Source organism: Eumetopias jubatus, unplaced genomic scaffold (assembly GCF_037043125.1).
Source record: "Eumetopias jubatus isolate StellerSeaLion01/CBP00866 unplaced genomic scaffold, mEumJub1_p1.0 scaffold_196, whole genome shotgun sequence".
NCBI classification, from domain to species: Eukaryota; Metazoa; Chordata; class Mammalia; order Carnivora; family Otariidae; genus Eumetopias; species Eumetopias jubatus.
In genome coordinates this window covers 75,048-96,395 of record NW_028275002.1, presented here as the reverse complement: position 1 = coordinate 96,395, position 21,348 = coordinate 75,048, and the positions used below count along the sequence as shown (strand labels likewise).

General features: G+C 48.3%; 1 protein-coding gene and 1 pseudogene across 3 annotated transcripts; one reads left to right on the top strand and one right to left on the bottom strand.

Annotated features, from left to right (window-relative positions):
• Positions 1–9: 9 nt before the first annotated feature.
• On the top strand, positions 10–20,834 carry SIRT3 (sirtuin 3). 3 transcript variants are annotated; one of them, XM_028094227.2, is made up of 9 exons: positions 10–565; positions 2,592–2,669; positions 4,641–4,788; positions 5,798–5,989; positions 6,087–6,319; positions 8,528–8,628; positions 15,079–15,240; positions 18,548–18,757; positions 20,262–20,834. In XM_028094227.2, exons 3-9 carry the CDS (start codon positions 4,712–4,714, stop codon positions 20,280–20,282), a joined length of 996 nt encoding a protein of 331 aa, XP_027950028.1. In that variant the 5' UTR covers positions 10–565; positions 2,592–2,669; positions 4,641–4,711; the 3' UTR covers positions 20,283–20,834. The 3 variants fall into 3 exon arrangements, with proteins under 3 accessions (XP_027950028.1, XP_027950027.1, XP_027950029.1); XM_028094226.1 differs by lacking the exon at positions 2,592–2,669; XM_028094228.2 differs by lacking the exons at positions 10–565; positions 2,592–2,669 and adding an exon at positions 3,597–3,699.
• On the bottom strand, positions 7,477–7,902 carry LOC114201524 (ATP synthase F(0) complex subunit C2, mitochondrial pseudogene; annotated as a pseudogene).
• Positions 20,835–21,348: the final 514 nt, after the last annotated feature.

Sequence of the window (21,348 nt, the reverse complement as noted above, 5' to 3'; positions counted from 1 at the left end):
CGCCCCGGCGGCCCGCGGCGCCCGCTGGTTGTCAGGGTAACTGCGCCTGTGCCTCCGAAGAAATTCTGTCCAGGGTTTGTACCCGATTTACGGCGCGGTTGGCTGTGCCATTCAACAGTGCGAGGGCCGGGAGTCGGCCCGGCCATCGACTGGCTTTGTGGCCTCGGCCTTTGTGACCTGCAGGTTCTCATCTCAACGGGGGACCATGATAATAGCCGCTTCTTCATAGTGTCTGGCGAGGACTGAGTTAAAATGTGATGACTGGACGTAGTAAGTGCTCGCAAAGTGCTCGCATCACCGTTCCTCTTGAAAACGGTGGGAAAGCAGGAGAGAGAAATGCCGGCTACTGGTTTGGTCTTCAGGGCGAGAGGCGGGACCCCGAGGAGCTAGGAAGCCGCCCCCACCTGGCGTCCACCCCAACCTGGGCTCGCGGGACGCGGCGGGGCGCGCAGCGGCGGACTCCTGGCCTTTGGGGACAAGGTCACGAGCGGGCGACAGAGGAGCTAGGACATGGCTCGGTGGGCTCGGCCTGCTCTTTCCGCCTTCAGGCCCTGGGGCCCGGCAGGTGAGTGGGCCTCTTGGTTCGGCAGGGCGGGCTGGCAGCCGCGGGGGTGAGTCGGGGCGGGCGGCGCCGGGGGCGGAGACGAGCTCTCGGTGCCCGCGCCTTGCTGGGGTTGAAAAGCAGGCCGGGTCCAGTTCAGTCGAGCGCAGGAGTCAGGTTTTTTCCTTGCATGGTCGGTGGGACACTGGAGAACCTGAAAATGTTAAGTCCCTGTTCACGCAGCTCAGAGGATATTCCAGAGGTCACCATGGCAGCAGTTTGTTTCTTAGGGATATTTTGGATGAGTACAAGCAACACTTGTATGTTCATTGTTGACACTCTTTAGTTAGCTGTTTTTACTTAACAATATGTCTTGGACTTACTTGCATCTCAAAACATAAATGCTTTCTTAGTTTTTTATACTGATCTGTAATTCCTTTTTTTTTTCTTTGCATGACTTTTTATTCGAACCACCACATCTACCCCAACGAAGAGCTCCCCAGGCCCTGCCTCACCTTACAGGAAAGGGCTTAGAGTCAGGGAGGAGGGACCTGTTGCTCCTGTCCCTGCAGGGGGAGGTCAAGATGGAGTCTGGGCTTCTTGGTTGTAGATCATTCAGACGCCTCCCATTGTCTGTCTCTGCGGGGAACTGAGGATGCCCCCCAACTCTCAGTTTGGGGGTGCGATCTGTAGGATTCCATTCTATTGATGTTTCATAATGTATTTAATCATTCTCTTATTGAAATAGTTTGTAATCTTTAGTTATTACAAATGCTGAGGTATATTTTTGTACTCACTTTTTGGATAAACTCCTCGTAGTGGGACTCCTGGGTCTAAAGGTTGTGCAATTAATACTTCTACTAGTATATGTTCATACCCTTCCATGCAGTACGTGTACATTTTGGGATCTTTGCTGTTAACCTTAAAAATAAAACTTATTTTGCCAGCAAAATGGGTGTATTCAGGAATAGCAGAGAACTGCAATCCAAGACAAGAAAGCTATGGCAAAACCATAGGCAAGTTGCAGAAACAGGACAGAAATGCTTTTATTATTTTTTTTAAGATTTTATTTATTTATTTGTCAGAGAGAGAACACAAGCAGGGGGAGCGGCAGGCAGTGGGAGAGGGAGAAGCAGGCTCCCCGCTGAGCAGGGAGCCGGATGTGGGACTCGATCCCGGGACTCCAGGATCATGACCTAAGCGGAAGGCAGACGCTTAACCGACTGAGCCACCCAGGCGCCCCAAAAATGCTGTTTTAGAGAGGAAGGGGAGTGGGGCTTGGGAAGACTGTAATAAGCAAAAAACCCTTTGGAATAAACTGGGAACTGGAAGTATAGTGGCTTCTCGTTGGCTGAGTGTGCTCTCGTTTGCTGGGCTCTGACCATCTCTCGTTGGCTGGGCTCTGCTCTCATTGGCTGGACTGTGCTCTCAGTGGCTGGGCTGTGACTAACTCTCATTGGCTGAGCTGTGCTCTCATTGGCTGGGCTCTGCTCTTATTGGCTGGGCTCTCCGAATGGGCGGAACCCCTCCTTCCTCCGCGGCGCAGTGAAGCCCGGGATTCTTCCCGCTGGGAATGCAGAGGGCTGCGAGGAGGGAGTGGTGGGCGGGAGAGCTCCCCCTGCTGGCCTCCACTGCGTGTTAGTGAGGTTTCCTTTATTCCGTTTCATTGCCTAGGAATTGAACATACATATGGGAATATCTTAAGACCCATAGTTGTTAAGAAACGTAACTTAAGGGGCGCCTGGGTGGCTCAGTCGGTTGAGCGGCTGCCTTCGGCTCGGGTCATGATCCCAGGGTCCTGGGGTCGAGGCCCGGGTCGGGCTGCCTGCTCAGTGGGGAGCCTGCATCTCCCTCTGCCTGCGGGTCTGCCTACTTATGCTCTTTTGTCAAATAAATAAAATCTTAAAAAAAAAAAAAGAAACGTAACTTAAATGTCCAATAATGGATTAATACTTAAGTAATGGTACATCTCCTTGATGCCATCTTACACATGTACTAAAAGTATTGGTGAAGAGTTTAATAGATCCAAGGGATCTTTCCTTCATTCCAGAAACCTTTACTGCACTGACCAGTTGTCCCAGCAGATGAACTCAATTCTGACTCTACCTGCCTGAAGAGAGCACCACAGGTGAAGGACTCAGTTCCACAAGACAGCCCCCAGTTCAGACACCAGTCCAGGTTGTCTCCTGTGCTTCTGACAGACCAGCCACTGATCGGAGGTCCCCACGATCCCTTCCTCTGGTTCCATTCATTTGCTAGAGCAGCTCACAGAACTTGGAGACTGATTGACTTAGTAGATTAAGGGTGTATCACGAAGGACGTTAGAGGAAATGAATGAATGGCCAGAAGTAGAGATACATAGGGTGAGGTCTGCAAGGGTCCCTGGTCCCTTCTGCCTCATGGAGTTTGGGGCCCAGGGGCCTAGCACGTGGTTCACCAACCTGGAAGCCCTCTGACCCCCCCCCTTCTTTTGAGTTTTTATGGAAACTCCAACCCTCTAATCACAATTGATCCCCCTGGCACCCAGCCCCCATCCTTAGGGCCTTCCCAAAGTCCGCTCGTGAACATAAACCCAGCTGTGGTGGAGAGGGGCTGGTTAAACAGAACAAGACACCTGCTTCACCTTCGTGGCTCTGAGGGGAGTTCCGGAACTGCGGACAAGGGACGAACGGTGGTAACAAAAGATGTGCCCTTTGCTCTTAGAAATGCCAAGGGTTTGTGGATGAAGACCAAAAAACATATCACAATATCACAACTTCCCATTAATTCATTTTGTGTTTCTCATAATAACTTGCATGTAGGTGGAGCTCAGTAAATGTTTGGGTGAAGACTGTAGGGGAAGAGTTGTTCCAGATGCTGAGTGACTTGGGGCATTTAACAGCTGTGGCTGTAGCCAGAGCATCTTCTTCTCTTCCTGACCATCCGGCCAGTTTTCAGTAGAAAATTTCCTTTGGAGACTTATCAGCATGCACTCAGAAGAACTGCTTGACGGGTGCTTTTTATACAAGTCTCTGATGCAGCAGAATTTCCTTCAGGATCTGTGGGCATCTCTGCAGGAGTGTGGGGACGAGGGAGAAGCACTGTTTTCTCTGCTGTGTGTATTTCCTGTACTTTCTGCTGGGAAAGATCTACAGTTGTAGGTCTTCTTGAGCAAGACTGTAAGAATCGTTTCTTGCTCTTGGCATTGGCAGCTGAGGCTCAGGGGGTTTGAGTGACTTGATGAGACTGGTAGTGAGCTAGGGCTCTGACTCTCCTTTGGGCGCCCTTGGCCCTGCACGTATACCTTTCTTTGTCATGTTCTTCTTTCTCTTGTACATACCTTTCAGAAATCTGTTCTTTTGAAAACCAAGATGATGCTTTGTGTGGTGGGAGAGGCAACAACACAGAAGCAAGTGGACTGTGAGCAGCAAGCAGGTCCCTGACCCGAGGGTGGAGTGTGCGAGGTGGTGTGCAGGGTCACTGCAGGAAGGGAGGGGGTGTCAGCTTGCCTAAAAGGAACAGGGAATCAAACGAGGGCAAAGTGATTGCTCACTGGGGTTCAGCATTGGCTTCACGAAGGAGGTGGCATTTGGTCCTGGCCTTGACTATGGGAGATTTGGACATGCTGAGGTGGAGAAAGGTCTTTTCCGGCAGAGGAAGCTGGGTTTAGGACATATACAAGAGCCAGGGAATCCTTTTGCTTGGCTGAAAGGGGGGATATGTAAGAGGGCAGGGTGGGGGTTGAAATTGTCACTGGGATGGGATATGCTGTGCTAGGATGGGGAGCAGGGAGCTTCAGGGGAAACCTCACTGACAGTGTGTCCAGTGGGTGGGTCTGTGCAGAGAGTTTGCAGTGTTGGTTTTGTAAGGAGCAAAAGAACACAAAAGACAAAGAGCAAACAGGAGAGTGAGTTAGGGCCATACTTCTAGAAGATGCATACTCCTGAATTGTTCTAATGTGTATGACAATGTGCTTTTAGGGTGCTTACTTCTTGCCTGAATCACAAATGAGTAAAAGAAATGCTCTCAGTTTCCTGTTTTTATGTCTGTATTTATTTTAGATTCATCACTCATTTGAGGAGGTTGTCAGTTTCATTTGTTGAAACTCTTTTCCCATCAGGGTGGAGGAATCTCTATACTGAAGTCAGAGATGTCCTGGGGGAGGGTCATCAAGGGCCTTCTCCTGGAAGAATGGACATGGTGGCCACCAGTCTTTGGGGTGTGAAAAAGGCGCCCGGTGCAGTGGGGCTGGCAGTCCTGAACTCTGGGTGAGTTGTCAGCATGATATCAAGAGATGAAGAAGTCACGCAGCTTGGTTAGACGCCACGCAGGGGCCCTAACAGCAGATCGGTAAACCCAGGAACCCTTTCCAGGCCCATGTGAGGTGAAGCTGTAGCACCGCATGCCTCCCACGGCTGCAGACTCACTTCAGTGGGGTGTTCAGTTAGTGCTCCAAGCTTTGTATTATTCATACTGCTTTTGTTTCTTCCTGTTGCTTTCCTGGGTGTTGAGTCATTTTCTAAGTCCTGAGGTCCTGCTGAAGCTTGTGACTTGTACGTTGTGTTTTGCTTTTTTTTTTTCCTGTGGAAGACCATCTCATGTCCCTAATACTTAGCCTTGTGAGTGTCTCGGCTCCTGGCTTCTGGGGGTGACTTGAGAAGCCTTCCAGTGCTTCACAGAGAGAGCATGAGCTGAGTCTACCCACTGCCTTGTCTTTTGGCTGTGGGATTCCTTTGGCTGCTGCGTAGTATGAGCGGCTGTGAACATTGAAGATCAAGTTTCTGCGGCAGTGTGAATCTCAGGGCATGAATGTTTGTTTCTGGAATAGTCTCTAGAACCCACTTTTTCTCCTGATAGTATTTGGTGTGAAGTCTGAGACATTTGGCTTTCTTTAAATGTCACTGCCTGTTTGTCACATCCCAAGTATGCTACAGTGTATGTCTCTGCAGAGAGCCCACCCAGAGCCCCCACAAAGCCCCCACACCTTTGGTGTGGACCCTGTTCTCTTACCACTGGCGCTGGGTAACAGGAATTAAGAGATGTTACATCCCTTGTTTGCACAGTTCCAACTGACCTGAATTTTTTGCTCCCAAATAAGTTTTGATTTCTGAGTTGAGACTTCTTTCTCTTGTAGCCCAATAGTCATCCATGATGAGAAGGGTGGTCATTTGGGGGGACAGGAGGGAAGTGTATGATCATTCTAAGTGGTGGGGATGGTCAAGGGCTAGCATGAGCTTAACTGTCCCTGGTCACCTGGCCACTCTCCTTTTCTGTCAGCATTACAGGTGGAAGAAGACCCGTATCTTTTTCTGCTAGTGCCTCAAGCATCTTTGGAAGAGGAGGCAACAGTAAGAAGGAGAAGCTTTTTCTGCAGGATATAGCAGAGCTGATCGAAGCCAGAGCCTGCCGGAGGGTGGTGGTCATGGTGGGGGCCGGCATCAGCACGCCTAGCGGCATTCCGGACTTCAGGTGCCCTGCAGCGCCCAGCTCCTCCCTTGGCACCCTGGTCTGCCTCAGGGTCCTGCCCTCTTCCTCCAGGCTCAGAGCCTCTTGCTCCTTTTTGCAGGTCTCCCAGGAGTGGCCTCTACAGCAGCCTGCAGCAGTATGACCTCCCCTACCCTGAGGCCATTTTTGAGCTCACTTTCTTCTCTCACAACCCCAAGCCCTTTTTCACTTTGGCCAAGGAGCTGTACCTCAGGAGCTACAGGCCCAACGTCATACACTACTTCCTCCGACTGCTTCACGACAAGGGGCTGCTTCTGCGGCTCTACACACAGAACATCGACGGGCTCGAGAGAGGTGAGCCGTCCTCCTGTCGCACCTCCTCTTACGCAGGGAAGGCTTTGGGTGCCTGCGTCTAGGCTTCACCTTGTTCTCTGATTGTAAGCCAACTCCTCATGCCTTTGTCCCTGACAAAAAGCCCACCGTGTGTTTAAGAGTCACCGTTGGGATCTCATTGGTGGACTGTGAGTTTTGGATAGAACTAAAGTTGACATGGGGAGCTTCTAGTTTTGCTAATCTGATATGATGATGTCTTTTTTAAGAAATTTATTGTGAAATTTTTTGAGCGCATAAAAATAAAGAGAGGAAGTAATGAACCCTCATGCCCTCATCAGAGCCAGTCCTTACTTTATCTGTCTTCCTACCCCCCACCTTCTCTCTCACCCCCAGTTATTTTGAAGCAAATCCATGACATCATAAACTTAACCTATAAGTACTTCACTGGGTATCTCTAGAAGATAAAGACTTTTAAAACATAACTACGATGTCATTGTCACACAAAGAGATCACTGTTCATGCCTTAGTCTTATCAAACTCTTTGTATAATGATCTCCTGGCTGTCCCGATAGCGGTCACAACCAGTGATTCACAGATGGTAGTGACTGCCGACTGTGCATCTTAGCGCGGCATCTGCTGAGCCTTTCTCTCAGGGGCAGCGACACTGACTCTTAGTGAGCCAGCTGCAGCTCAGGCAGGCTGCAGATGTCTTGTGATTTGTAAAAAGGAGTCACTTGGACTCCAGGAAAATGATTCCTTGCTGGAAGGATTCTGCAGTTTGGAACCACTTAGGCAGCAGTGGATGCCCCATGGGGATGATCTCTTCTGGAGTTGCAGCAAGACAGGCCTTGTGGGAAGGTGGGAGTGTCTGGCCATAGGCTTTAGCATGTGGAGATTTATGACAGTAATGGGAACAGTGGAAGCCACTTGCAGCTGGGACTGTCTGCCCATCCATAGCTCAGAAGCTGACAGTGGGAACAGGTAACTGTCATAAATAAGTTACCTATGTTCGTTTTTCTACAGCTTTTTTTTTTCTTAATACAGTATTTATTTGTCTTTCCTCTGTCAAACCCTGAGCCAACCACTTTCCCCAGGCTACCTGGGGAGGTAGAGGAAAAGGAACATATAGGGCAGACAAGACACGGGAGAAAAACCTATGGGATGTGGAGATGGCTCCTTCACATGGCGAAGATGAGAAAGGCCACCATCAAGCAAAAGAGCCCCATGGCCTCTGAGAGGGCAAAGCCCAGAATGGCATAGGAGAAGAGCAGTTACTTCAGAGAGGGATTCCTGGCATAACCAATGATGAGGCTCCCAAACAGTCCCAATTCCAGCCCCAGAGCCAGCCATCCCTACCGTGGCAGACCCAGCCCCAAGGCACTTGGCTGTCCTGTGGATGTCCCTTGAAATGGCGCTGGCTTGGAAGCTGCAGCTAGGAATAAGTGAAATCAGGGGACGTGGGGCTGCCAAGCTGCCGAGGCTCTTTCTTGTCTGTCAGTGTTTCTGGTGGTTTTAGCACCGCTGCAGACAGTGATCGGCTCAACAGCTGACAGGTGCTCCTGACCAGGAAGCGGGGTGGAGACAAACTGTGCACAGGCAGACATTTTCAGGGGATGAGGGGCTGTGGCAGGAGAACTGCTCCCAGTGCAGAGAAGACGGGGGGGGGGGGGGGTCTACATTTTTTTTGAAACTTAGTGTCTTTATATAGTTTTTTTTTTTTTTTTTTTTTAAGATTTATGTATTTGAGAGGGGGAGAGTGAGAGCATGCACACATGTGCCTGTGGGGGGAGGAGCAGAGGGAGAGAGAGAATCTCCAGCAGACCCTCCGCTGAGCATGGAGCCTGCCTGGGGGCTCGATCCCATGACCCTGAGATCATGACCTGAGCCTAAATCAAGAGTCAGATGCTCAACTGACTGAGCCCCCAGGGTGCCCCTATATAGTTTTTTTGCTTTTACTTGGTATCTGTAGAATAGAAAATGTTTTCCTAGGTCTCAGATGTAGTTTTATTTGAACTTACATCAAACTTATTGACAGGCTTTATTTAACCATGATTTGGCTCCATCTGGGAGCCCTGATCCCTGTGCTTATTCTCGTCAGTGGGACATTATCTGTAGGTGGAGGAGGCAGGGACACCAGGCACTGAGGGCTGTGACTCCCTCTGGGGGCCTGCCAAGCTCAGAGCTCATGCTCTGGGAGCCAGCAGCACTTAGCTTTGGTTTGAATTTCAGTATCTGGCATCCCTGCCTCAAAGCTGGTGGAAGCTCATGGATCCTTTGCCTCTGCCACGTGCACTGTCTGCCGAAGGCCCTCTCCAGGGAAGGACATTTGGGTGAGTTGTCATGCTGCCACTTCTCTCCCTTCTGCACTTTGCAGTGGGAGTGATCTGGAAAAGTGGCATTTTATGAGCATCGTATTGGAAGGACAACAACAGTAATGGTGTGAAACGTTTTTATTTTTAAATTGGAAAAGTAATACACACTTGTAAAATATTAAGAAATATATAGGGGAAAATGTATCTCCCTTCAACCAGTTCTTATAGCCCACTTGTAACAGTTTGGTGTATAATGTTCCAAGCCTTAAAAAAACTGGCATATCTAAACATACATGTCCATATATGTGTACCTACACTACACAGAGTAACAATTTTTTTGGAATAGGATTATTAAAAATTTTTTAAATTTATTTGAGAGAGAGAAAGAGAGAGCATGGGGGCGGGCAGAGGGAGAGGGAGAGAGAATCTCAAGCAGACTCTGAGTGCAGAGCCTGATGCAGGGCTCAATCCCACGACCCTGAGATCATGACCTGAGCTTGAAACCAAGATTGGACACTTAACCGACTGAGCCACCCAGGCGCCCCAGTAATAGGATGATTAAGTTTAATATTCTACAAACTGCTTTGTTACAGAACAAAATTGTATGGCTATCTTGTGTCAATAACTACAGCTCTGCTTACTGTTTTTAGTAACTGGAATATTAAATTTAGCCATTCACCTGCTCTGGGATATTTTTTGATGTTTGTGATTTTTACTATCAGGAAGAATGCATCAATGACACTTGTGCTCGTACCCCTATGTACTTCTGGGGATAGTTCTGTAGGATGGGTTTCTTCAAGCAGAATAGGATAGACTGGAAAATCTTAAATAAAGATAAACTCTAAAATATTGATGAGGCATAGGACCCCATCTTTTATTTTTTAATGAGGTCAAATTCACATACTGTAAAATTAAACATTTTAAAGTGTACAATTCGTTGGCATTTAATATATTCACAGTGTTGTGCAACCACTACCTCTATCTGATTCCAGAACATTTTCATCACCCCAAAGGGAAACTCTGCACCCACTAACCGGTCAGCCCCCTCACATAACCCCTGGCAACCATTGGTCCTTTTACTGTCTCCATGGTTTTGCCTTTTCCAGAAGTTCAGAGTTGGATTCATACATATGCAGCCTTTTCAGACTGACTTCTTCACTTAGTCAGATGCCTTTAAGTTTCCTCCATGTCTTTTCATGGCTTCATAGATCACTTCTTTTTAGTGCTGAATAATATTCTCTTGTTTGGGTGGACCACAGTTATCCATTCATCTACTGAAGGTTATCTTGGTTGCTTCCATGTTTTGGCAATTATGAACAAAGCTGCTATAAACATCCACACGCAGGTTTTTGTGCGGACATGAGTTTTCAACGCCTTTGGTAAATACCAAGGAATGTGATTGCTGGATTATATGGTAAGAGCATGTTTAGTGCCTTCCAATGTTTAGTGGCTGCACTACTTTGCATTTCCATCAGCAATGAATAAGAGCAGCATTTGGTGTTGTCTGTGTTCTAGAATTTGGCTGTTCTGATAGGTGTGTAATGGTATTGTTTTGTTTTAATGTGTAGTTCCATGATGACATATGATGTGGAGTATATTTTCAAATGCTCATTTGCCACCTGTACATCTTCTTTGGTGAGCTGTCTATTCAGGTCTTTGGCCCATTTTTTAACTAGGTTGCTCATTTTCTTATTGAGTTTTAAGAATATTTCTGTATATTATGGATAACAGTCCTTTATCAGATATCTTTTGTAAATATTTTCTCCTCATTTGCAAATATTGTCTTCTCATTTTCTTGACAGTGTCTTTCACAGAGCAGGGTTTTTAATTTTAATGAGGTCAAACGTATTTTTCTTTCAAGGATTGTGCCTTTGGTGTTACCTCTGAAAAGTCATTGCCAACTCCTGCCCTGGCCCTTTGTAATAGCAGCAGAAACAAGGGGTGAGGGCTGGTTGTTTAGGGGCCTACATTTGCTGGAGTTGAAAATTGAGAGTGGTATGGTCTTTCTTTTAGGTGAACTCATTGAGGATGCCAATGAGCTGGTTTGCCAAGTTAACTAAGTCTGGAGTGGACAAGGTTTCCCATAAGATGATGGTTCAGCTCATTAATACATGGAGTTAAAGGCCACCTGGCTGGATTTAGCATCTAAAGGAAGAATTTTCTTTGAAGACAATGTGGAGTCGAATGTGATAGTCATGAATAGGTTCATCAGGCTTCTCTGTGCAAGCCTGAATCTTGTTTTGATTAGCAGGCTTAGGAAAACGTACTGTAATTGCTTGATGTTGGCTTGCAGCCCTCTCGGGAGCTCCTGGCTGTGATCTAAAGCCGGTCCCCGTTGGCAGAGGGCTGGGAGAGACCGAAGAGGCGGCCACTCCAGGTTTGTAGGTGTCCATTTTAATCGTCAAGGGAACTGACATAACAAGGCTTGTCCTGGGCAGCAGCAGGATGGCTGGATCCCCACACCTGCCTTCAAATCTTAAAAATTTATAAAGAGGCCATAACTGGGCTCAGCCCGTCTACTCTGCAGGTGTTCTCAACACCACACCACATCACCATCTCAAGGCTGTGTCCTTGGAGCAGCCTCTGGGATGGGAAAGACAAGGGGAACCCACATTCCAAGGACAGGGGATTGGAGTGAGGAGCCTCCAAGTGCTGGGGTCCAGGTCACAGGTCAACTGGTGGTCATATCTTTCTGATGACCTTCTCCAACACTCAGTGGAGATTTCCAGCGAGTGTTCTAGCACCTTGCCAAAACTCAGGCATCTGTTTCTCTAAACCCCTTTCAGGATGCTCCCATTGGGCTGGTTTTATCCAGCGTTTGGCCTGACCCTCACCAGCAAGCATGGGGACCGATTGATATAAATCTGAGAAATCAGATGAGTAAGTTTGAATAACTGTGTTACATTCTTCAGCAAATTTATGGGGTCCTCAGTCACTTTGGGAAACTCTTTCTCTATGGCTCGAAATTCAGCCTTAGTCCAGGCAACATAAGCAATTTGACGTTCATTTGGACGCCCAGCAGAGTTATCTTTAGAGGGGTAGCTATTAATAGGTTTTCAGAAGGTGGGTGGGGAGAGGGTTTGGAGGTAAAGGGAAGCTCAGCCAAAGGGTTAGAATGAGTGGTGGGTATAGGGGAGGTGGGGACAGTGCTGAGGGAAGAGGGAAATGGCACCAGAGGCGGGCCTGGGCGCAAGGTGGCCCCACCTGTCTGGAGACGAAGGAGATGGGGAGGGCAAGACTCAGAAGCTGCGTTGACTTTCAGTTGTTCGCCTCTTTGCAAAATACTGTTTCTAAATTAACAAATGAACTGAAGAGGCGAACAACCTTTGAATCCTAAAAAATGTTTGGAAGCCTCAAGGTACCAATTAAAATAAGCATCCAATTCAGTTTTGACAATTTTAGAGCCATGGTTGTCCGATTCAGTTGTGAGAAAAGTAAATTTGGGGAGATGGAAAGTTCCCCATAATGGCCGTTGAAGTTGTAAATTACTTTTGGTTGAGTCAGTCCATTTAGTTACGAGTGCACATGAGGAGGGACCACAGTTTTGAAACATAGAACAGGCTGGGGTCCCAGAAGTGTGGGAAGGTAGGGGCAGGGGCGTCCTTAAAGCATTTTGATCACTAGGATGCCGTTTCCCAGAGGCTTTCCTCTAGAGGGAAGAAAAAAATTTCTAAAGCAGCACAGTTCCAGTAGGAACAGCCTGGCTCTAGAAAGGAGTCAGACCAAAGGCCAAACGAGTACTCTGAGAAAGGACAAAGCCTTAAAAAGGTCTTGAATAAAGCCTGGAGAGCTGAAAACAGAGAGTGAAGCTCAAGTCCCAGAGAAAACTTACCCTCAAACCCCAGGGTCGGAGAGAAAGCTGCAAGCCCGACTGGGTCTGTGGGTACTGGCACCTGTTGGTTTGCTCACCAGCCTCAGAGTCTCTGGATCCCCTGCATCCCCTTCTGACACCAAGTGATGTTTTCCTTAAAAATAAAACTGCCAGGGTGCCTGGGTGGCTCAGATGGTTAAGCGTCTGCCTTCAGCTCAGGTCATGATCCCAGGGTCCTGGGATCGAGTCCCGCATTGGGCTCTCTTCTAGGCGGGGAGCCTGCTTCTCCCTCTGCCTCTGCCTCTGCCTCTCTCTCTCTCTGTCTCTCTCTCTCTCTGACTCTCATGAATAAATAAACATTAAAAAGAAATAAAACTGCCAGTTATTTTACCAGCAAAATGGGCTTATTCAGGAATAGTAGAAAAACGCAATTTGGGAGAAGCAAACTACAGCAAAACTAGGCAAGTCCAAACAACAAAGGAGAGGGACATTTGATGAAGAGGAGGGAGTTGGGAGGGGCTGGAGAAGCAGTTCAGGGGAATGATGGTGTCTCGCCAGCTGAATCGCTGGGGTGGTCAATTTGTTGAGGGTGGTACCTGCCTTGATGGTTCTTTCCTGTTGAGGGTTCTTCTGTTGGGTCTGTAGTTCACAATTCTTCGTGGGATTGATGGTGAGTGGTAGGGTTCCTTCCAACCTCCTGATCCCACATTAGCAACGTCTCCCTTTATTAATTTTCATAATGTCCAGCACCATTTGTTGAAGAGACGAGATTTGCTCCTTTGTCAAAGATCAGTTGACTGTGTTTGTGCGAGTCTACTTCTAGGCTCTCTGTTCTGTTCCACTGATATGTTCACCTGTTCCTACAGTAGTGCCACATCCTGATTCCTGTAGCTTTTTATAATAAGTCTTGAAATCGGGTAGGGTCAGTCTTGTTCTGGTCTTTTGCTTTCCACAGAAACTTTAGAATCAGTTTGTCACTATCTGTTCTCTGCATATTTTTAAACCTTTTCTCTTTGTCTTTGGAGTTTTGCACTTTTACTGTGGTCTATCTCCATATGGATTTCCTTTTGTTTACTTATTCTCCTTTAAATTTGTAGGGCTTTCCGAATCTGTGGTTTGAGATCTTTCATCATTGCTAGAAAAATCCTTGGCCCTTGCCTCTTAGATGTTGATTGCCTCTCCCACTCCCTCTCCTCCCTTTCGGAGCTCCCCTTAAACTCCCATGAGACCTTCTTAGGCTCCCACGGGTGGGAGTTCCATCTTATTTCTCTGTGCTGTGTTCCGAATAATGTCTTTTGATCTGTTTTCCAGTTTATCAACCTTCTATTCTGTTGTACAGAATAAAGCTCTTCCACCGAGTGCTAATTTTTGTTACTTTCTGTTTGTTTGTTTGGAAAAGGTTTAATGAGATGCAAAACCTCAATCACAGTAGGCTCATTTCCAGATCTGAATTGCTTGCCCCATTTTTTTTTCCAGATTTTTATTTGAATTCTAGTTAGTTAATATATAGGGTAGTATTGGTTTCAGGAGTACAATTTAGTGATTCATCACCTATATACAACACCCAGTGCCCATCACAAGTGCCTTCCTAATTTTTGATACTTTTTATTACTGGAAGTTCTCGTTGGTTCTTTTTCAAATCCACTACATTATTTTTTATAGTTTTCTATCCCCATCAGATACTTTAAACCTGTCTTTTTTTTTTTTTTTTAAACACTAAACACAAATTGGCCTTAATCTGTATTTGATAGTCTCTCTTTGGTCCATTGTCTCTGCTGGTTCTGGCCGGGCTCAGCTCAGCTAAAACGAGGCCAGGAGGGTTTGTCTTAGAAAATGGTGTCCTCTTTCTTAGGCCCCCTCCTTTGAAACCCAGCCCAGCACATCAACACGGGCATCTTAGGGCGAAAGGATGATTTGTGTCTACCTCACCTTGGCCTGCAAGGAAGCGGTCTGTGGTAATGCTCCTTATAACTTCAGCCTGAATGTCTTCCAGGGCTAAGGCCACATCGTGATCACTTCAGCTAAAATCAGGGACAAATTTTATACTACTTTTCTCATTGAATTACGCCTAGTGTAGGCCAAATGCCGACAGAGTACCTCCTGAGGACTGTGTCATCTACTGAGTATTTCCTTAGCATCTGAATGTCTCTGAGAACCACCCCAGGTGCACAGCATGGTGTTACATGTGCTAGATAACATGTGCTCTTCAGGGTCCGCTCTCAAGTACTCCAACCTGTCCCCAGTTGTAGGGTGCTATATGAGACAAAATCGGCAAAATGTCAATAAATGCCAAAGCTGGGTTCATTATTCAGTTGTTGTGAGTGAAAATTTCTTAGTAAGAGCAATCTTTTTTTTTTTTTTTAAGTTTTTACTTAAATCCCAGTCAGGAAACATACAGTGTTATATTAGTTTCAGGTGTCCAGTTCAGTGACTCACACTTCCATACGTCGCCTGGTGCTCATCACAGCAAGTGTAGTCCTCAGTCCCCAACGCCCCCCACCCCCTCCACTCTAGTAGCCGTAAGTTTGTTCTCCGCAGTTAAGAGTGTTTCTTGGTTTGCCTCTCTCTCTTTCTCTTTTTTCCCCCCAATATTAAGAGCCATGTTTAGAGTGTGTCGTGACATCGCCCTTGGCCCACTTTCTCTCTGTGTTATACAGGCCGACGTGGCAGTGGACAGGATCCCCCGCTGCCCAGTCTGCACTGGCGTTGTGAAGCCTGACATCGTCTTCTTTGGGGAGGCACTTCCCCAGAGATTCCTGATGCACGTGGTTGATTTCCCCATGGCAGATCTGCTGCTCATCCTCGGGACCTCCCTGGAGGTTTGTCAGCAGGTCCAGTGGTAGACTGAAGTGTGCGTGTGTGTGTGTGTGTGTGTGTGTGTGTGTGTGTGTGTGTGGTGGGGGGAGGCTGGAAGGACAGGGCCGAGGAGGTGCGGCTGGTGGGGGTGGCACCAGATGCTCTCGGAGCCTTCTGGCATCCTAGCTTCGGAAGACGAGCAGGTTCAACTGGTGAGGAAGCAGAGGTATTCCTGGCCTAGGGAGCGACAGTCTGGGCAGAATGGGGAAGAGGGAGGATGCTCAGCTTTGGAGGCACTGTGAATGTGGGTAGGGCACAGTGTGTGAGGGGAAGGGAGAAGGGAGGGGCATGGAGAGGTGGGGCAGGACAGACTTCCCAGGCCACATCACAGAGGCCGATTTTGTGCTAGCAGAAGTGATGGACTTGAAGGGGTTGAACCAGGGACATTGCTGGTACTCCTCGGGGTCACAGAGACTGTTGGGGAGTGGGGATTGAAGCAACATGTCCAGGAGGCTGGTCCTCACGAAGGCAGGGCTGTGGGCACAGTCAGACCATGTGACTACGAGAGAGGGCAAGGAGAGGGGCCTGGGGACAGGAGAGGGTGTGGTCCGGCTCTGTGGGCACTCAGGCCATTTGTTGGTTAGGAGGTATTTAGAGGGAGGTTGCCAAGCTCACATCTACACGTGTGTTTGAGGTGCCTGGGACACACCCATGGACACATTGTGTGTTTATTCAGCAAATGTGCCTCCTGTGTGCCGGTCCCTGTTCTAGGGCTTTGGACAGACACAGTAGGATGTTGTAAGCAAGTGACACAGTGTTAGGTGATGGCACAATAGGGGAGAAATAACAAGGGGGACAGGAAGGCTGGGAAGGGTTGTGAACTGGTTGTGATCTCAGCTTGTTGGTTTGCGTGGCCGTGTCGGGAAGGTGACACGTGTCAGCTGAGGGTGTGTGGCAGAGGACACTGCACAGTGGCCTGTGGCCACATGGAGTGAGTGAGCAGAGGGCAGCAGTGACAAGGTCTGACCTCCTGACCCCGCGTGTGTTGTGGTGGGGAGAGCTGGTAGAGACCTGGCAGGTGGCAGTCCAGGTGGCGATGGCGGGTGGCCAGGTAACACTGCAGAGGGCGTCGGAGCCCAGGTGTGTGAAGGGATGGTGGGTGGGAGAGTGTGGACTCCTGCAGGGCTCCGGGGTTGTGACCTGAGTGGCTGCAAAGATGGAGACCGAGAAGCCTAGTGGGCACGTTGGGGGAACTTGGCCCCAGAGACATGGATGCGAGTGCTGTTTCAGGCTGTCCAGTGGATGCATGGCACAGGCGGGTGGATTTCCGCATCTGGAGTCCAGGCAGGAGCAGGGGTGGGACCTGGGGTGCCAGAGTGAGCAGACAGAAGAGCCCAGAATGTGGACAGACCTGTGATGCCCACACTGGGCCTGGAAGGAAGGGTAGATGTTGTGTGGCGGGGGTGGGCAGAGGGGCCAGGGGGCCGTGGTGGTCAGCGGTGAGTGGTGTGGAGTCTGGCAGCTGCCCTGTGCCAGCCACCAGCAGTGGACACTGGGGCCACCAGTCCTCTTTATTTCTTTAAAGTGAAATGAAAATAGCCTTTTTCTCTGATTATAGAAGTACCATATGCTCACACATTATATAAAGAAGAGACTGAAGTAAAGAATCCCTTCAAGTGTTTTGCTGTGTCCTCACAGGCTGCACAGATGTGGTGATCTTCCACCAGAGCTGGGGAAGCACTGTGCACAGAGACCTACCTGGTTAGCGCCCACAGTCTCCCTGACAAACATGGATACTCAGTCCCTGCCGGGACCTCCAAAGCACAGTGCTTGTCTATAAGCACTGAGTAATCTGTGGTGTTGCTCAGACTTTACCTCATAATGCTGTGTGGGAGAAATATTAATGCACTTGGTTATGGATCACCCCTCCGGATCCCACTGAGGGGTGACATATATCAACCATAGGGTGTTTTCTAAAATCTGAAATATTCTGAATTCTGGAACACACCCAGCCCCAAGAGTTTTAGGATGACGATGTACAACAATTTATTTAAGCAACTTTCTATTGATGGACAACAAAAATAAATAGTATATAGATTTTATATTCAGAATAATGGTGTAGTGAATAATCATGTGTATACATGTTTGCACATTCATGTGAGTACTTCAATAAATATTGAGAAGTTACTTCCCAGAAAGATATACTAATACACTACCACCAACCCTGTATGAGTGGCCATTTCCTCACCAACACCAAACATTGCCTGTCTTTAAGGTTGTTTTTTTTTTCCTATCTTTAGGTTTTTATCCATCTGATTGGTTAGAAATAAATGTGTGTGTGAGAGAGAAAGAGAAAGAGAGGAGAAGGGGATCTAACATTTCTGTAATAAAGAGTGAAGTTCACCTTTTCATGTTTATTAACAATTGTGTTCTCTTTGGATTACATATTTATATCTTGCTCATTTTTCATTGGGTTATTTTCTTAGTCTATTTATAAATTAGCAATATAGATCCATAAATTATATAAAGTGTTTATAAATTAGCTTAGCAATTAGAAATATAAACTGAAACATGTTGTAAATATGTTTGCAGTTTATGGTAATGAGGTTTAAAAAATTATTTTTTCTACAGCATATTTTTATAGATAATAATGTGATAGCATTATGTATTCAAACCTAGCATGACTTTCCTTTGTCTTATCTGACTTATCAGGCCTAAAAAGTCCTTCCCTACCTTTACTTGTGAAACCTAAATTTTCCTCAAGAACTGTTTTGTGTACATTTGAAATTTTTTCAGCGAAAGCAGGAATTGAGTATTTTCCTACCAGATAATGAGCCAGTCTCAGTACCATTTATTAATCTATTTCTTATATTATTACTCCTGAATGGAAATTCCACTTGGGAGCTGGATGAAGAAGCCCCAAGGCACCGAGTTAGGACTCCCTGGAGGTCTGGATGGTGGAGCCTGTGGAGAGGTGGGGCCTCCACCCCTGTGGGCAGCCCAGGAGCCCTCTGTGCGCCCAGGCCCTTTCTCCCAGGGAGCGAGAGCAGACAGGCGAGATGCTGCTGGGCGGGGAGACCTGCAGAAGCCAAGACGTGCAGGAAGCAGGAAGATGTGGACCAGAGGGAGGCTCAGGAAGGGAGGAACCCAGGCATTGAGACCGAGCAGATCGCATGACTGGAAGAAATGAAAGAGCGGTGTGTTTTCCCTGTATCCAAGGCCTCACCATCAGTCTGAGCTGCCCTTTCAAAGTCTCAGGCTGTGGCATGAAGTGTCCTGAGGGGCTTGGAGGGTGGGCACTGTGCTCCTCACATCTGGGCAATTTTTCAGGTAGAACCTTTTGCCAGCTTGTCTGAAGCCGTGCAGAGCTCAGTGCCCCGACTGCTCATCAACCGGGACTTGGTGGGGCCCTTTGCTTGGCGTCCTCGCAACAGGGATGTGGTCCAGCTGGGGGATGTGGTTCACGGCGTGGAGAGGCTGGTGGAGCTTCTGGGCTGGACAGAAGAGTTGCAGGACCTCATCCAGCAGGAAACGGAAAAGGTACAGACTGTCAAGCAGGGTCCTCTGAAGGGCTGTCTTCCTCACTGCTCTGGGGTCTGGGTCCACCTGATGTGGAGTCCTGGCTGGCTGAAAAGTGACAAAAGTAGCTAATATTGGCTGTTAATCCTGTGCCACCACTGTCTGGGGCCTTCTGTGTGCTTATGAATCAGGCGTTGTGACTCACATTATCTCCGTGTGGGAGATGGAAGACAGGGACTCCAGGTGCCTGCTCTCTAGACGTAGAGCTGTGACTGGGTCCAGGCCGACTGGGCTGCTCTCACTGAAGCCTTGCCTTTCGTCTCCTAAAGAAAGCAGCACAAACAGCTCCAGGCTAAGGTGTGGTTCTGAGATGAACTTTGAGGAGCTGAACTTCTGTGTGCTGCTGGTGTGGGATGAAGCCCAACCTGGGGATGCTTTTAGGAGATGATCAGCACGAGTGCCGTTGGCCTATGACAATCTGCTGAGGTAGAAAGCCAAAGACCCTTGGTGCTCTCGAGGTTTCAAACCTGTTCCCAAGTGAAGTTTCCCGTAAGAATCAGCATGGGTGGCCCTGGTGTAAGTGGTTATTTTCTAAAGGAGGCAGCATTAAGCATTTGAAGTCCAGTCATCTCAAAGAGGATCATGTGACACTGCCCAAAGGGGATGGGGCAGAGGTCTCGGGAAAGCCTCGCCCTTTGGCTGTGAGTCCCTCAGGACTCAGGACCGTGGGGCGGGCCTTTCCCCTCACCTCCACTGGCCAAAGCCCCCACCCTCTGGCTGCAGCCTGGTTTCTTACCAAGTTGAATTAAAGAAAGAAGAATACAAGGCGTATTAGTAAGGCCAGGAGGCTTCGTGCTTACTGTTTCCACACATTTTAGACATTGTGGCCAGTTTTTTCTAGCTGTCCGTTCCAGAGTTTAGCTCTAATGGCTAAGATTTAGGCTGGTATCACTCCTTAACTCATTATAAATGTCAAAGTTATGTTGCTGGGTCATTTTATGGAAGTAGAGAAGGCAGGTAGCACCCAAGCCTATACTTTGCACCAGGTGCCTTGGTCAGATCCGCCTGGCAGCTTCCTGGCCCTGATGTCCTATTTCCATACAACAAGACTGAGTCATGTGACCCCCAGGGATTTTTTTGGAAGTAGTCCTACAGGATTTGACCTGTGTGATTTTACAGTCTGACGGAAATTTATATAAAGTGGGTTCTGGTTTTAGGGGTTTATATATATAATAAAAAGTTGCTATCCAAGAGTAAATATTGAGGGATAAGCTGCAGTCCAGCTTGGGGTTACTTTCCCAAATAGTGCCTATTTTTGAGCATGTGAGCTTCAGCACATCTCACCTGGTTACTTAAATGAAGCTTTCTGGTTAGCCACCCAGTTTTGCCCAGTCCTGCTGGGCATCATGTTACTTTGGCTCAACAGCAGCATCTGCAGAAGCAGAAAAGCTTTTGTTTAATGAAATAGTTTGAACCCAGGCCCTGAGACCTGTGGGACTGATTGCCTTCTTCCTCCGTGTTCCAGCTTGACAGACGGGACAGATAAAGAGTGATGGCTGCTTCCCCCCCCCAGCCTACCCCCCCGGACCAGAAATGGTTCCGAGGAGTCACTGCCCACCTCTGAGAAAAGTTTTGGCTGAACCAGAACCTGTGGCCTGAGGAAGAGTGAGAGGCTGCCTGGGCCCTGAGTTCTGTGCCGACGGGTCATGTCATGCTTACGCTGCAGGCCATCCCGGTCACGGGCACCAAGCTGCCCAGCGCCTTTCTGCTGTTTGACTCTTTAGTCTGCTGAAGCTCTTGATGCCGAACAAAAGCTTTCTCCTGACAGTGACCCTCTGGAACTCCAGCAGACCAACGGGAAGCCCAGACTGGATCTGCTCTGTGTCTGGGTCTCCATCTGAAGGGCAGGCTCAGCATCTGCCTGTCAGAAAAACCGTGTTGGGCGGAGTGGCCACAGCCACTCCCAAGGCATGGTCCTGGGTCCCACGTAATAGGATAGGGTCCTGTAGCATGTTGGCCTCCTTAGTAGGATTATTTTTCATTAGAGAAACTTTGTTCTTCATTTCTGGCATGAAATAAACTCTTTGGTCTCCTCAAAGGGAATGTGGGTGTTGACAATGAATATGGAAAGGGGACCTTGGATGTGCATGGACATTCCCCCCCACTGGAATAACCTAAGGTTGGAGAACATGCCCCTGGATTCACCCTGGAGAAGGGCCTAGTGCCGTTTCCCACGGAGCCCCAGCACCCCTCACTGAAGGGCATCATTCCCTTTTCACTCTACCCTTAATGCCTCTCGCCTCAACCTCTCCCCCAGAAAGTCCTCTGCTTGGGCAGCTCTCTAACCAGCCCCGTGCCCACTCTCCCCCTACAGGCCTTCCCAGTAATGCCCCCAGGATTAACCTCTATGTTGTGGAAGGCATTACTCATTTAGAAACCTTGGCTGGCCTCTAGCCCACCCTGTACTCAACCCATACTTCCCGTGCCTGCACAGGCCCTTTCTGCTGGGGTTGCTCCAAGGCCCAGCTTGGACAGCACCACCCAGGCACACCTTCCTGATCCTGGCTCCTACCCTGTGTGTGGTCCCTCCTTCCAGGCATTGTTTCCCCACC

Excerpts from the sequence above, each read along its gene's own strand:
- SIRT3 (XM_028094226.1), top strand. The coding sequence starts at position 511 with ATGGCTCGGTGGGCTCGGCCTGCTCTTTCCGCCTTCAGGCCCTGGGGC. Across the intron at positions 4,789-5,797 it reads CTGGCAGTCCTGAACTCTGG|CATTACAGGTGGAAGAAGAC; the intron begins GTGAGTTGTCAG and ends CTTTTCTGTCAG. Across the intron at positions 5,990-6,086 it reads AGCGGCATTCCGGACTTCAG|GTCTCCCAGGAGTGGCCTCT; the intron begins GTGCCCTGCAGC and ends TCCTTTTTGCAG.